At 48.2% G+C, this 15,830-nt stretch overlaps 1 protein-coding gene and 1 long non-coding RNA gene across 2 annotated transcripts; one reads left to right on the forward strand and one right to left on the reverse strand.

Annotated features, from left to right (window-relative positions):
* Positions 1–438: 438 nt before the first annotated feature.
* Positions 439–4,957, reverse strand: LOC130704788 (uncharacterized). The gene is made up of 3 exons (XR_009005276.1): positions 4,750–4,957; positions 4,229–4,390; positions 439–3,801 (listed from the first exon to the last, which is right to left on the reverse strand). It is a non-coding gene; the product is annotated as an uncharacterized LOC130704788 (long non-coding RNA).
* BTG2 (BTG anti-proliferation factor 2) lies at positions 4,244–8,253 on the forward strand. The gene is made up of 2 exons (XM_007166126.3): positions 4,244–4,397; positions 5,761–8,253. The coding sequence occupies exons 1-2, from the start codon at positions 4,244–4,246 to the stop codon at positions 6,093–6,095; spliced, it is 489 nt and encodes a 162-aa protein (XP_007166188.1). The 3' UTR covers positions 6,096–8,253.
* Positions 8,254–15,830: the final 7,577 nt, after the last annotated feature.

The raw sequence follows: 15,830 nt of genomic DNA on the forward strand, positions 1-15,830 counted from the left end.
GGTGATGTTTCTTATCAGCTCTGGGCAGCAGAGCAAGGTTGTCACTGATGAGGCCTGAAAAGAGGCAAGATCAAATTAGCATCTATACCAGCCACACTCAGACATGCCTGCCAAAATACACACTCCACCAAAACACCCACACATCACAAAAGGATGTTCTTCAACATATACTAAGTACATGTTAACATCTGCAAACATATATCCACATTCCCTCCTATCCACAAACATCATACACATTTAAGTATGTACACTCAAATATATATATACTGCCCTCCTACCCACACTGATACACACATACACACACACATACACATGCACACTCACACACAGACCTAGTAAAACTACGCACTGCACAGTGTAGGAGTGAGGTGATGTCATCTTCCTAGAATATTGCAGCCCAGACTCTGCTGGCAGATCATCTTTATTCAACCTCAGGTTTCAACATGTGGTCAGGAAACTGGGAGGTAGCCTTGACAACCAAGCCAAGACCCTGCAGGCCCAGCAGGATGCTGAGCAAGACAGTCGCATACAATGTTCTGGTTGCTCCTGACTGGGGAGTAGAGAGCAAGGCATGTGTGATGACTCCACAGACAAGGCCAGGGATGAGACCTGAGGAGAGGGACCCAGTTCTGGTGGGGATTTGGTCTGAAGAGGGCAGTTTGGGATGTTGTGGGTCACTCTAGAGGGGCCACACAGGTAGGCTGTGCAAGTGGGTGAGATGGGCATCCAGGACCAAGGGAGCCAGTGGGTAGGGGTCACATGGTACAGAAGAAGTTTCTGATCCAGTTGAGGCATAAACTGGCATCCACACCCACCTCCACCACTACCTGCCCACTTGGCAGTAGGTAGAGCCACAGGTCAGCACAGTGTTAGGACATTTAATGTTCAAAATTGAACTCAAGGCCCTTCGGGGGAGGGGAAGACATCAGTGAGGAGGAAGAGGAGCAGGAAGAAGAGGAGAAGAGGGAGGGAGGGACACACTGTCCTTATCCTGATGCTTGAACTATGCCTTGGCTATACCAAGGAAACGGAGGTGGCAGGCAACAGAAGAAGAAGTGAAATCTGGACTTTAGAGCTTCTAAGAACAATGGTCTTAGCAGTTTAAGGACAGTTTCAGCAAATTCCAAAAGTAATTTGGATTATTATAATGTATTGGGTTGGCCAAAAAGTTTGTTCTGGTTTTTCCATAAGATGGTACAGAAAAACCCGAATGAACTTTTTGGCCAACCCAATATTTGGCCTTAAAAGAAACTGATTGAGAATCTAAATCCTGAGTTGGGTTCAACTACACTGTAGAGTAACTTGGAAACTTTGAATGTTGGATACATTAAACTCCCTCTCCCTAGGCTTGTGTGTAGAAAGAAGAGAGGATGAGAAAGTAGGTGAAGTGCTTTCTGGTTCTTATTATCATCGCCCTCTACAAAGTGCAGGAACTAACCACCAGTGATGAGACTAAGACACTTCCTAGGTAATGGGGGAATGTGGGGGATAAGACCTTGCTACTGTCCCAAAATGAAGACTGTTTCCCTCCAGTTCATTGCATCATCATCTAGAACAGCTCTGTGGGTTGAGGTGGGACCAGCAGCCATTGTAATAGCACAGGGATTCCATGGTCTAATGAAAAGGGCATATTTGAAGTCAGCAGATCTGGTGCCAGTCCTGGCTCTATTAAGAACTAGCTATGTGACCTGGTGAGTGATACGAGAACCTACATAAAGATAGAGTTCTATTTCCTAAGGCAAAAAACAGGTGATGATCTGTCACAAGACTTTTTTCCCATCAATTATGGACTAAAGCAAGGCCCAGAACACCAGACCCCTGTCAACAGCATACCCAGGAAGATGTTAAGTATTTTCAGATTTTGGTGCTAAACCACCCTGAACACCTGCCTATACCTTGACCTGTTTCCCTGGCCTCCTTGGTGGTTGACCTTGGTCAATTCTGGTCTTGCTGACACCTGATCTTTTTGTTTGATGCACTCTAGGTTATCTTGTCCTAGCCCTGTTTCCAGTAACAATTGTTTCCCCCTCAATGAGCAGAGGTCTCATCTGGCCTGATCCAGCTTCAGGGAGGAGGCAGTGAAGAAGCCATCTAAGAGATGTGTTCAATGCCAAAATACTAGAATTCCAGGGCATTTTAATGAGCTATATGAAGCAATGGAGCAGAATATTTGAAACCTGAACTGTCCTGGAAATGCAGGACATATGAGCATAGTAACCTGTTTTCAAGCAGTCTGCAAACAAGATGTCAACCTCTAAAAAGATCACTAAGAATATCAAACAACAGATTATAAATGCCAAATGAATGGTATGGATAATATTAATTCTGTAGTGAGAGAATGGTCAGCACAGGTTTTCAAGGTGGAGGACCAAGCTTAAGCGTTCAGGAGTGTGAGGGATTGGGAAAGATGGAAAGGAGGCAGTGAGGTATCCAAGAGATAATGGCATGAGCCATGGTGCAGCAATGCCAGGCACATATAGGCATACATGGAATGGGGACCATATTACAGGGCAGGGATAGGGATCATAGGCAAATGTTGAGGGCTCTGGGATGCAGAGCTGCTCTGATGCTTAGAGAACAGTGAGGAGAGTCACCTTGGAGCACAAAGTGGCAGAAACCTAAAAAGAAAGATGGGGCCAAATTATGAAAGGTCTTAACTATTAGGCAAAGGAGTCCATACTTAATGCAGTAGACAAATGGAGGGTGTCTCAGAATGATCTGAGCAAAAGAAGAGCAAGTGAGTGCAGAACTTCAGGAAGGTAAGTCTGCTAACAGTGGGAAGGGTGATTTGGGGATTGGATTTGACAGAGTCTACTGCAACCATCTCGATATGAAGAAGTAACAGGTCTTGAGACTGGATCTAAGGAGCAAAGTACAAGGTGAAGCCAAAAGTGAGTCTGAGTTTTCTGGGTAGAGTGACTGGGAACCGATGGTATCTGATAGAAATGGAGATCAGGAAGGAAGCTGGCCTTGGAGAAGACAGTGGGCTTAGACTGACACTGATGTGGTGGCTGGACATCCGAGGGGAGAGACAGAGCAGGTAGGAGGGGCGGGATGAGAGATGTGGACAGACTACGCAGATAAGAAAGTCAGTAGTAAAAAAGTAAACATCAAAATGGACAACATGAATAGAATCTCTCTAAGGAAAGAAAGTGGAGAGAAAAGGAAGAGTGAGTGGACATAGTGAGGGAACGGGGACAGGAAGAGATCCAGGGAAGACACAGCCGGGGAAGGAGGCAGAGAAACCTGGGGTCAAGGAAAAAGAGGGGAGACTGCCTCCAGGAAAAGGTGGTCAAGGAAAATAAGAATTTACAGAGGCCACTGGGTTTGATTCATTTAACATATATGTATGAGGCACCTATGTATGCTGGACCCTGGGATATTGATTAGGAGTTATCCCCATTCAACAGACCTCTAGGAGTGCCTGTGATGCTGCCACGTTCTGAGCCTGGTTCCCCGTGTGGAAGAGGAAGACTGAAAAGTTTTGCAACACTCCCTCCACCCCTACCCACCCAGCAGTAGGTAAGACTCGGATGGTTCTAGGCAAGAGAAAAAGCATTGCTGTAGAAGAGCATAACTTGTTGGGGAAGTTGGTGTTATCGTGGAAGTAAATAGAATACTTAGTCTCCATTTCCGGAGAGCTAAGAGGAACCCATTCCGACTAGTTAGGAGACGCGTCAAAGCTGTAAAATGGGTGAGTTCTGACAGGGTGTGGTTGAAAGTGGGGGAGTCAGAAAAGGCGACCTCCTGGGAGAGGTGGTGTCAACGAAGGCTTCTTGTTGGAGGTGTTCTTTAAACTGTCTGGAAGAATGGGAGAATAGGAGAGGTCAGAGAATCCCCAGCTTGAAGCGCCACTCTCCTTTCCAGAGAGCCTTCGCGTCCCCCACCCCTTTCTCCTCCCGCCTCCCTCAGCCTGCAAGCCCAGCTACGGTTCCCAGCACTGACGTCAGCGGGCGATGACCTCAGCGCAGAGGAGGCAGCGGAGGGTGGGGGCGGGACTGAGACCTATGGCGCGCGGGGCGGGGCGGACGCCAGGCTCCGCCCCTATCCGCTGGCTGCGGCCAATGGACTCCGCCGCCGGCTCCTCCGGCTCTCGCAACAGTATGAAAGGCGCATAGCAGGTACAGTCCGGGCAAAGCCCTCGCGACTGGCGAGCGAGCAGAGGCTTACGGTTCGGCACGTCCCATCGGAGAACTCTCACTGACCCCCAGCCTCCGCCACCGCTCACCGAGTTGCACACGACATGAGCCAGGTCAGCTGGACCGGGAAGAGAACAGACATGCTCCCGGAGATCGCCGCAGCTGTGGGTTTCCTCTCCAGCCTTCTGAGGACCCGGGGCTGCGTGAACGAGCAGCGACTTCAGGTTTTCAGCGGGGCTCTCCAGGAAGCCCTGATGGGTGAGCACATTGCAGAGGGTCCTGGCGCCCGTCAAACCCTGCCACCGGGGCTCGGCCCCCCACCCTGCCTGAGGCGTCTTTCCTCTCCACTTAGGGCAGGGCTCCCCACTCGAGCAGCTCCGGGACTCGGTTTCCTTCCAGCTCCCGGGGCGGCCTGCAGTCTCCTCCCCCCACCCCCACATCCCCACCTTCCACCCATTCCTCTGGGTCCTGTCTCTCCTCCTCGGCCCTGCTCTCGGGTCTCGGTCCGCGGTTGTTCTGGTTGGGCGCTCCCCTCCAAGCTGTCGCGGGCGCAAACACTAGTCCTGAGTGCGATCCCGAGTCCCCGGCTTATGCCCCGGAAGGGGGGTACCTGCGGGTCTGAGTGCGAGCTCATCTCCCTCACTGGACTCTGAGACCCTGCAGGCAACAAAGCCCGACCGGCCGGGGGGTCCTTATGGAACAAGCAGGCGCAATTGAACCTTCTCAACAACTTGGGAGTCCCAGCCGTGGTTCTTCCGGCCGCGCGGGGCTGCGCTGAGCCTGCGTCTGCTGTTGACTCAGTCAAAGTTGGAATCCGGGCCCCCTTTGTATTTTCTCCCCCTCCCCCCCACCCTTAGCCATCTGCCACCTATTATGGTACAGAGAGAGCCTTGTACGTAGTAACTGCGCTCTGCGGGCGTGTGTCGGGGTTGGGGGCGGTGCGACGTGAGACGGAGGAGGTTGACAAGATACAGGCAGCCGCTGGCTGGGGAGAGACCCATCTCCCAGCTGTTTCTAGCGGGTTGGCCGGCGGTCTTGGGCAGCAATAGCCATCTCTGAACGTGCCCACACAGATCCTGCCTTCTGAGGAACAACGTATGTTTCATCCAAACATCCCGGTTTTGCCTCCCTTACCCGCTGAGACAAGCCTCTGACTTTTCAAGGCAGAGGGAACCACTGAGGCACAGGGTGGGAGACATGATGACTTGCTGTGGGTCCGACAATGATGGCAGCCTTCTTGGCCTTGAAACTTCAGCTCATAGGTCCCCAGAGGCCCTGCCTGGACATGCCAGCCCCAGTCACACCCCTCCTCCTTAAACTGGGGATGTGCCAAAGGCAATATACTGGCTACAGAGGATTGACCCAGAGCTCTGGGACGCCCTCCCAATACACATAAACCCTTGTCCTGGAAGGAGGGGTTTTTCCAGATCCCATAATTTTTTTTCTGCTACAGTGTCGGGAGGGTTTCAGGAGGGTCCTGAAACTCATGAGAAACCATGTTGCTTACTTAAAATCACTAGGTCCCTTCCTCTCCTATCCCATCACCCCTACCCCCCTTGTGGTAGCATCCATGGCCCAGCTGCTCTAACCAGTGCATATCCCCCTTGTCCTGTCTCCACAGAGCACTACAAACACCACTGGTTTCCTGAAAAACCATCCAAGGGCTCTGGCTACCGCTGCATCCGAATCAACCACAAAATGGACCCCATCATCAGTAAAGTGGCTAGCCAGATCGGACTCAGCCAGCCTCAGCTGCACCGGTTGCTGCCCAGTGAGCTGACCCTGTGGGTGGACCCCTACGAGGTGTCCTACCGCATTGGGGAGGATGGCTCTATCTGCGTCCTGTACGAGGAGGCCCCGGTGGCCACCTCCTATGGGCTCCTCACCTGCAAGAACCAAATGATGCTGGGCAGGAGCAGCCCCTCAAAGAACTACGTCATGGCAGTCTCCAGTTAGATCCCCCGCCGCCCCACCTGGCACTCTGCTGTACTCATTCTGCTGTGACAACAGGCCACTGCATACCTCTACCTGGGGAATTGTATTTTAAGTGAAGAGCTATTTATATATATATATTATTTTTTTTAAGAAAAGGGGGGAAAAAAACCAAAAGATTTTTTTAAGAAAAAAATCCTTGAAGGGAGCTGCTTGGAAGTGGCCTCCCCAGGTGCCTTTGGAGAGAATTGTTGTGTGCTTGAGTCTGGGAGCCAGTGTCTGGAATGGGAGAGGGGAATGGTCAGGGAGGGCATGGATCTGGCCAAAGTGAGGTGGGAGAAGCTTGGCTAGCAACCCAGGAAGATGTGAGAGGGAGCAAGCAAGGTTAGTAACTGTGAATGAGAGAGGTCAGGATCTGCCCTGGGGAGAGAAGAGAGGCTGAGTTCAAACCTCTCACCCAGGACACCTGCATCCCTGGCCCCTCTCTTAATCTTACTCAGGGGCATTCAAGCCTGGACTTAAATCATACTATATTGCCTAATCTTCTCTTTCAATTTTTGATGAGATCCTAGGCAGAGAGTGAAAAGACCTCTCCTGATTCCTTCTGTCCTGAGCAGCTTTTCTTGAAATCATGACTTGTTTCTAATTCTATTCTCAGGGGGCTGTAGGTGTTGCTTCCCACCAAGAATATAAAGCTTTTTGTTTTGGGAGTCAGGGGAGTGAGGCAGGGGTTGAGGGTTATTGGAGTTGGGACAGAAGGCACTCTGCACAAAACCTTTGCCTTGCTATGAGCTGCTCTGTGTGTGAGTATGTGTGGCAAATACCTTGGGGTTGATTTGCAGTGGAATTTTGGGACCCAAAGAGTATCCACTGGGATGTTTTTTGGCCAAAACCCTTCTTTTTGTAACCAGACGGAAGTCCTCATGATGCTGCCATTATCCCTTTGAGAGGTGGCTCAAAAGCTACAGGAAACTTCAAGTCCTTGAATACTGCCTTCTTTTTAAAAGCACAACACTCCTCTCTAACTGCCCCCCCCCCGGGCCTCCCCGCCGCTCCTCTCCCCTTCTGGTTGGGTCATGGAGCTCCCTATTTTCTAGGACAAGAGTTCTCAGTCACTGTGCAATATGGCCTCCTGGGTCACAGGAGGATCTGGAGGAGGATCTGGCTCTCACAACCACCTGGTGCCCTGGTGGGCTTAAGGAACCATTTCTCCCTCTGTCCTCAGGACTATGGCTGGATGCTTAGCCTTGTAGATATTCCTTGGCTGAATGGGAGAATGCCCCAAGTTCTGCAGGACTACTTGGTATTCTTGTAGGGCTGACACTAAAAGCCAAACCTTGGGCATTGTTTTTTCTCCCTGGTGCTCAGAGCACCTGTGGGAGAGGCTACTGTCTCTCTCAGTACAATCCAAATTTGTCTATAGACTTGTGCAATATTTACTGTTACTGTTGGAGAAAAATGGAAAATTACACAGGGAAGAAATCGCCTTCCTTCAGTTTCTCGGTGACATTAGTGAGGGATCCTCAGAAGGCCTTGAGTTTCCCAAACCCGAATCACCTTAAGAAGGATGTAGCTAGAACATCTGGTCAACCTGGCTACCCTCCTGCTGTTGCCTTTAGTGAGGAAACTCTCTCCCCACTGCCAGTCCCCTTTCCTGGATTTCTTAAATACTCAATTCTGACTCAAGGGTGCTAGTTACCAAACACTCCCCTACCCATTCCTGCCAGTACTGCCTCTTCAACTTTCCAGATCCCGAGCTACCTTCCCAGATCCTTTTTCCAGTCCTTATTCCTTTAAAGTTAACTTCAGGCCAGTAGACCCAAGAGCTCATTTTCTGGTCTGTGGGTTGAAACAAAGCTGTGAATCACTGCAGATTGTTGTTGCATCTTGTCTGCAAACAGGTCCCTGCCTTTTTATAAGCTGCCTCATGGTCTCATTCTTAATCTTTTCTCTCTTCTTTATCACGTTCACTTTAAAAACAACAAAACACACAGAGCTGGACTGTTGAGCAGGCCTGTCTCTCCCGTTAAGTAAAAAATAAATAGTACATTTGTAAGCTATTCTGACAGAAAAGACAAAGGTTACTAGTTGTATAATAGTGTTTTTATATGGAAGAATGTACAGCTTTATGGACAAATGGACACTTTTTTTTGGTTTCTTTAATAAAAATGTAGCAGATGAAGTCGTGTGGTATAGAGAAGAAAAAATTCCCACATCACTAATTTGCATTTCCCTCAAGCAAATCCTTTGTGTCTCATAGTATTTCTCTTCAGTTGGATTCAGAAGACCTATCGCATAGGTGGTAGGGACATTTCCAAGCACCCCCTCTTTCCTGGGAGATAGCTCCTTACTTCCCTTCTTTAATGCATATTCTAACTTCCCTGTGAAAATGCTAGATGGGCTAGTGTTCTAGTCTGAGCATTCCTCAGTCTAGCCAGGGCTCATCTTATGCATCCTGTTCTTGCTCTGCCTTACTCATTAGTTCATTCTGCAAGCATTTATTGTATGTGCTAGGTACTAAAATTATTAAAAATGATTAAGACTAACAGCCTGCTCACAGACTGGGATGGTAAACAGAGGACACTGAACCCCTTTCCAGGTTGGGGCAGAATTTTTTGAAATTCCTGGTCAAGCTCTCTTGTCATCTTTGGGGCTCCCATTTGGCAACCACCATTCTTATTATACAAGAGCAATTGGGCCTCAGGATACAGGCACTGGAACTGAACATGTGACAGAAGGCCAATGTTACCAGTTAGCTAAAAAGGAGCTACTTCTGACAGCAAACACCAAGAGCATAGGTTTGTTACCCATTTATAACTCTGGCTATGTAGATAGGATCTATGCAAGGACATAGAAACAGCCTTTCTCATCCCTGACTCTTGGGTTCTACCCATGAGGTTTTGAAACAGGCTTCCCCACCCCCACTTCACTTGCTAGCTCCACAGTTTGCACTAAGGTCACAAGTACATTTTTGACCTGGGCTATCTTTTTTCTTGGCTGTAAGTGGACTATACTTAAACTAAATTTTAAACGTGTTGTCTCATGAGCAGTGGCACCACCCCACACACACACACACTTCATTTCATACCTCCATGACCCTCATCAACAAACATGCAGTTTGACCTAGGTGTCCTAGGTGGGAGGTAGGCCTGGGAGGCTTTGTGTGACATACTGGGAGGGTAGGTGAGCCAGGAGATGGGGGTCAGGGAAGCTAGCTTATCTGTATCACAAATAGAATTGGTTAGGGACCCACTTGTGTCAAGGAGTTGTTTAAAAGAATGGTCCCATTTTCATGTCTAGCTTCTAACACAAATGTCCTAGGTACTCATTTGTTAAGGACCTACCTAGGTTCTTAATCAATGAGGTTAGGGTCGAATTTTTGCCCATCCTGGTGTACTCTTCTCTTATTCAGTACAAAATCAGCATCTATCTTCTTGTTTGCTAACAGGCTTCTCTCATGAAGGATATTTTATTGTTTAGTCGAAGGCCTGAAATTCAGGGAGGGTTGTCTGGAGGCTAAGGGGACACCATCACCCACCTCTGTTTCCAAGCCAGGTAAACCACAGAATGGCAGATTGATCTTGAGGTTGCTCATGGCTCTAGGTAGAACTAATAGTCCCTCAATTTAAATAAGAGGGTTCTGTGATCAAGCAGTTTGTTATTTACTTTAGATCTGACCAATGTCAATAGGAGTGGAGAGTACCCCTTAGCCAGGTGAGGGAACAGGGGCTGTAGACGGGAATTGCTTGAGGAATTGCAGTTGGTGGCTTTTATGTGTTCAGGGACCGGGCGTTGGTTGGTCCATTTTGCTCCCAGCTTCCCCACTTGGTAAACAGTGCCAGCCTGGGAGACCTGTGCTTGGTCAGCTGTTTCTGGATGATAAGCACCACCCCAAAGAGTGTAGACAAGGCCCTGGGAGCTGCAGATTAAGAGCCCATCCTGGCTCCTGATAAGGAGGTTTGGGTGGGGAAGTCCTTGATGCTGCAACAAACGAGCCCCAGGGGGAAGAAACCCACTTCTGTGAGGCTGACATCTGCTCCTCGAGTAGCCTGTGGTCCGGAAAGATAGTGAGGACTCCTGGCTTCCGGGCCAGTGCTGGCACCCGGCCCAACAAAGAGTGGTGCAATTGAAAGAGTTCTGGGCTGGGTGGGGGCAGGGGGTAGAATCTATGGGCTGTGGTCCAGGTTCTTCTTCCTAACTAGCTATGTGAGTTCGTATAAACCCCTAAAGTTTCCTGTCTCAGAAATTAGGGGGTGGATTAGATGAACTCTGTTCCTTTCTTCAGCTTGTGGTTCTAAATCATCTCCATTATCCTAGCAATTACTGGAGGGCAAATTAGCACAATTATTATCATATTTTCAATTAGTTGAACTAAAAGTTCATTTGGGCTGGGAAGTGAAGTCAGTAATAATCTTCCCTTGTTTGGATCAGACTCCTGCCTGATAAGGTTTCAAGTTCCAGGTCTAGTGAGACAGTGCTGCAAAGAGGTCAGGAGCTCAGGCCCTGGTGTCAGGCTGCCTGGAGGTCTAATCTCAGCTCTACCACCTACCTACTGGCTGTGAAACCTGGGGCAGATTACTTCACCAGGCCTCCATTTCCCCATTTGTAAAATGGGATTAAGAATAGAACCTATCTCAAAATGGTATGAGGATTAAATGAGATCCATATTCTACTTAGAATAGTGCTTTGCACATTTAAGTACTAAATAAATGAGAATTGTAGTTTTAAGTAGAAATTAACCTCATCTCTTCATGGGCTCTGAACTTGTCCTGAGACGGATAAGGACACTCTGACATTCTGATAACTGGAAGGAAACCATTATTAAATTAAAGTTCCTACTAGGGCCTCCAAGAGCAGCTACAGTTAACACCAAGAAGCCTCTATAAGTACCTGATAAATGAATGAATGAACTGATGTCTGACCTTTGTCATTCTTGCTGAAATGGACAGTATCCTTTCCAGACATCTGATTTCATTGACCACTGAGCAGTTTTGACCTGTTGGCTTCATGTTCTGCTTGTGGAGATTAACCAAACCGGCTACGTGCTCATTCACACACCAAGTGGGTGGGGAAAGGGATTTTCCAGTAACAACTTTGCTTACCTCCATCCTGCCCATCTGTGGAATCACACCCATCTGTTCTCCCTTCCCAGAAGAGAGAGAAATGGGGAGGTTGAGAAGGGGAAGGGTGATGAGTTCTGGCCTTCTCTTTGCACCATTTCTTTGCAGAGCTGGCCAAAAAAAAAACAAAAAAAAACAACCATTTGAGCTTAGTCTAAAAGGCTACCAGGGCCCTGGATAACAATGATCTTATACAAACAAGTGTACCCCAGATGTGCAGCCAGTCATTTCCCTTGGATTGAGAGAAGCCTGGTTCTGTGAGCTCCCACCAGCTCCAAGACATTTTGTTCCCAGCTGAAGCCTGGCTCTTCCACTCCCCACCCTCATTGCCATAAACAAGGGCGGCCTTAATTCAACCCTGGTTCAGTAAACCTGACAGGCTGCCCAGAGCACATCAGGTAAGAGGAGGTTATAGCTGGGCAGGTTGGACCAAGGGCTACTTTATATACCAGCAGGGAGGGCCCCTTTAAAATTTGGTGGGTAGCAAGGGTGAGGGTAAGGCCAGACAGTCAATGAATGAGGATAGCTGGACAGAGGCCACAGTGAACTTGGAGAGCCAGCTCAAGCCTTGTCAGAAAAAGACCCCACTCGTTAGCTCTATACCAGATATTGTAATTTTTCAAGAGAAACCTGAAATGTAGACTTCTATTTGACATCTCCCTAAATTCTAATGATGGCAACTATTTTTTTTAAAGTGTTAAGCTATTTTTTTAAAGTGCATATCAGCCTAGGCTGCCAGTTTGTGACCTATAATGCCCCTAGGAGTGGGGATGTAGAAGTTTCTGACCCCATCCCCCATACTAACAGTGAGGCTTTGCATTGAGGACATCAGTGGCTGGCTGTCACCATGGCTATGATCTTTAAGAAGGAACATCCCTAATAGAACCAAGGGCACACCTGGGGCCTCTTCCCCTTCCAAGGACTGGACTAGAAGCAGCTCTCCCTTCCCTCAACTGGTGTCCATTAACCTGTGCCTGGGACTGTGGCCTCTGGACCTTTACTCAGGGATGCTCTGCCCCTCTCCTACTCACCCACTTGATCTGGTTAACTCTTGCCTCTCAAGATTTAGACCATCTCTTCCAGGCAACTTTTCTGTGACATTTCCCCTTCCCAGTCTGGGACATGTGTTCCCATGTTAGTTCTTTCCTCTGCCCTAGTCCTTATAACCCTGAGTTTACAGCTAGAATGTAGGCCAGGGACCTTATCTGAGTAGTGTTTGGTGCTTAGTGGGTGTTAGTAAATATTGGTTGAATGAATGAATGTCAAAGTGGCCAAGAGTAGAGGCTAGTGGATGAAAGAGATTTAGATCAGCGATGGGAGGAAAAACTCAAGTCCATTCAGGGTCGGCCATGATGGGTCCCAGCTCAAAATACCAACCTGTGATTGCACCTTCTTAAAAAAAAAAAAACCAATCCTTTGACTCTAGCAGGCTCTTAGGTCTTTAAGCACCTGCCATTGAAATGTAAATGTCACTTAAAGAGGGGTGCACACACTTTAAGTCATAATATGGGAGAGCCTTAGTTAACAATTAACTCCCTAAATGGGTTTACCCAGAAGGTAATCACCTGGAGAAGAAAAGCCTGGGCTGCCATCAGGAAGGAATTCCAAGGTGGCAGGAGAGAGAATAGACTCCACAGCTCCTGAACACTGATGCTGTCTACAGAAATTCTCTTCCCAATGTCTGCTTGTGAAGCCAGCTGTGGGGTGGTGGAAATAACTCTAGGTTTAGGAGTTGGGAAATAGGGGCCCTAGCTTCAGGTCTGAAAATAACTAGTAATAGATGTCTTTGACAATTTAGACTGGTCATTTTCGCCTTCTGAGTCTTGGTTTTCTCATCCGTAAAATGAGTCACTTATGCTAAATCACCTCTCACCATTCCATTTCCATTTCCAGATGGAACAGGAAAATCTCTGATTCTTCTGTCCCATTTAGGCCAGCACAGAGTCCTAGTCGGGCTCCTGTCACACTTGAAATAAAACAACAGCCTTCTACCTGCTCTACTACCTGGCCTGGCCAGCAGCCCGGGGCAAGTGCAAACTATTTTCGTCGTGCCATTCCCTTCCTGCTGCCTTTCTTTGTCATTCTGAATCCCTAAGATGGGAATATAAGGCTCTCCCAGTCTTTCCAACCTCAAATACTCTGTGCAATGGCCTATCTGCACCAGGACCCCTCACCTTGTCAATTCTTACCTGCTCACCTTTCCTTGCCGCCATGTCCACATTTGCAAGTTTCTCTACTCTGACAATTATCACGGCCCAAAACTGCTTGTAAAAGACTTTGACACACTTTCTTCTAGGATATGAGCACTTACCATGTGCTGAGCACCCACAATTGCCAGATACTCTGCCTGGTGCCTTACACACAGAATGTTTCTTGTAATGTCCACAGCACACTGTGAAATATTGTTACCTCAAGTTCACAGATGAAGAAAGCAAAGCACCAGTAACTAGAGGGGGAGGTAGTGGAAACAAGTTTAAAATCTATGTGATTCTTGGGACTTCCCTGGTGGTCCAGTGGTTGAGAATCCATCTTGCAATGCAGGGGACACTGGTTCGATCCCTGGTCAGGGAACTAAGATCCCATGTGCCACGGGGCAACTAAGCCCATGCGCTGCAACTACTGCGCTCTGGAGTCTGCATGCCACAGCTAGAGAGAAGCCCGTGTGCCGCAATGAAGAACCCACGCGCTACAACGAAAGATCCCTTGTGCTGCAAGTAAGACCTGATGCAGCCAATAAATAAAGCTTTAAAAAACAAAAACAAAAAAACCTATGTGACTCTCTAGAGTTTTTTCCTTCACCTGTTGCCTCTTCAGGATACTTTTCCTGAATAATCCTGCTAGTCCTCTTTAAAAACATTCTTACCTCAGGGCTTTTCAATATTTGTACATATGGTTTAAAACTGCTTGCACTTTTATAACACATTTCTTACTCCAGAGCCTCTTAATGATATATATACATGTCATTTATTACTGTTTACACTTTCATAACAAAGAGTCAGCACATCTTCATGTTTTGCTTTTGGTTGAGGTCTGGTGGCTTTGCAAGCTTGCATCCCCTCTCCAACTGTTACCGTATACACCTCCATAGGAGGAACCATTGTGTTCTATTTCTTTTTATACCCCCATGTGCCATCCACAACTTGGCATGAGACAGTCTTAGTACACTGAGTACACTGGCAGTTGAATGAAAGGATGTGCCCACAGGTGACTGTGGGGTAAGTGCCCTCTTCTCACTGCCCTCTTCTAATCCTCCTTCCCACTCAGGACCTAGAAAGGAAATTGCCCACTTTGGGAGTTTCCTAAGAGGGGGTGAGGGAGCCCTGTGAGCTGAGTCCCCCTGCAGATATCACAGTTCCCAGCACATGGTCTACACACCAGCAAATTTGTTCTTAGGTGGATGCTGATGGTAGGACTTCACTTGATCTTTTCAGTTAAATCTGTTCCACACAACTGGAACCACAACAACTTGAAATAATAAGCAATAAGTAGGCAGATATGGATGCAGATCTAGATAAATAAGTTTGGAAATAAATGGAGACTTACTGTTGGAAAAATGCTTTCACATAACATAGACTGATGCATCATTTAAGGATTCTGTCTTCACGCTTATACCATGGGTTTAAATTTACATGGTCTGAAGAGGATTAAACTTTCTGGCTGAGAGTGAGGAGGCCACGGAAGGAAGGAGAGGGGCAGAGGCACAAGCCCTCTCAGAAGTCTTTCCTTTATGAGTATTCTTGTCCTGGCTCTAGGAAAGCTGGTGCTGGAGGGGGATGATCCCTTTCCTCTGTGTGTGTGTGGTTGGGTGGTGGGGGAGTGACAGTGCATTGGAGCAACTCAGCTGTTAGTCGGCCGCTGGTGGGTACCAGAGAAGTGCAATTAAGCAGCCGAGCCCCTCCCCCAGCTCCTCACTGGCCTAACTAATCCTGAAAGCCCTTTCTTCTCCTGGGCAGAGCATCCCCTTGCCAGCTGCTCATTCCTCCAGGTGTTTCCTGTAGCTCTTTGTTTGCTGGCTGGGTGGCTGAGGGCAGCGAGAGGGAGTCTGTTTTGGCTTCCTGTTAACCAATGGCAGCCAGTGTGGGGGTAGGTCTGGAGCTCCTGTATCTGGGGAGAACTGACCACAAACAGCAGCTGCCTCCTGATACCTGCCTTTCTGAGAGTGTATAAACAGTACTGGGCCCAAAGAGGAAGAAGGCTTTCTCAGCAGAGCAGGGCAGGGGCTTCAGTTGGGTCAGAACAGAGGGTCATTTCACAAGTGAAATGTCTAGAAGCTTCCCACCTTAATTCCCCTTTCCCCAGGGCAGAGGGTCAAGGTCTAAAGTGTGAGTCACCACAGGGACCTCAGGACAAAGGCCTGGTTGCCCTGGACTCTAACGCCGACATGACAAGGGCTGGTGGTGCTGGGTCACCCTCCACCATTCACCTGCCATAAAGTGGAGTGCATTGCTTCTCAAGGCAAAGGCTGAGAGTGGAAGGGGCCATCTTAACAAAGCCTCTGTTTTCTTACCTCAGAGCTGAAGCGACTGTACACCCCATCTTCACCAAACCTACCCAACCCCAGACAGTTGGTGCAAAGACAAACGCTGTCTTGGGTTTCTCCCTGGCCACTCTTCCCAGGAAGGCAGGGTAGTATTTGCGG

This window comes from Balaenoptera acutorostrata, chromosome 1 (genome assembly GCF_949987535.1).
Source record: "Balaenoptera acutorostrata chromosome 1, mBalAcu1.1, whole genome shotgun sequence".
Taxonomy (NCBI): domain Eukaryota; kingdom Metazoa; phylum Chordata; class Mammalia; order Artiodactyla; family Balaenopteridae; genus Balaenoptera; species Balaenoptera acutorostrata.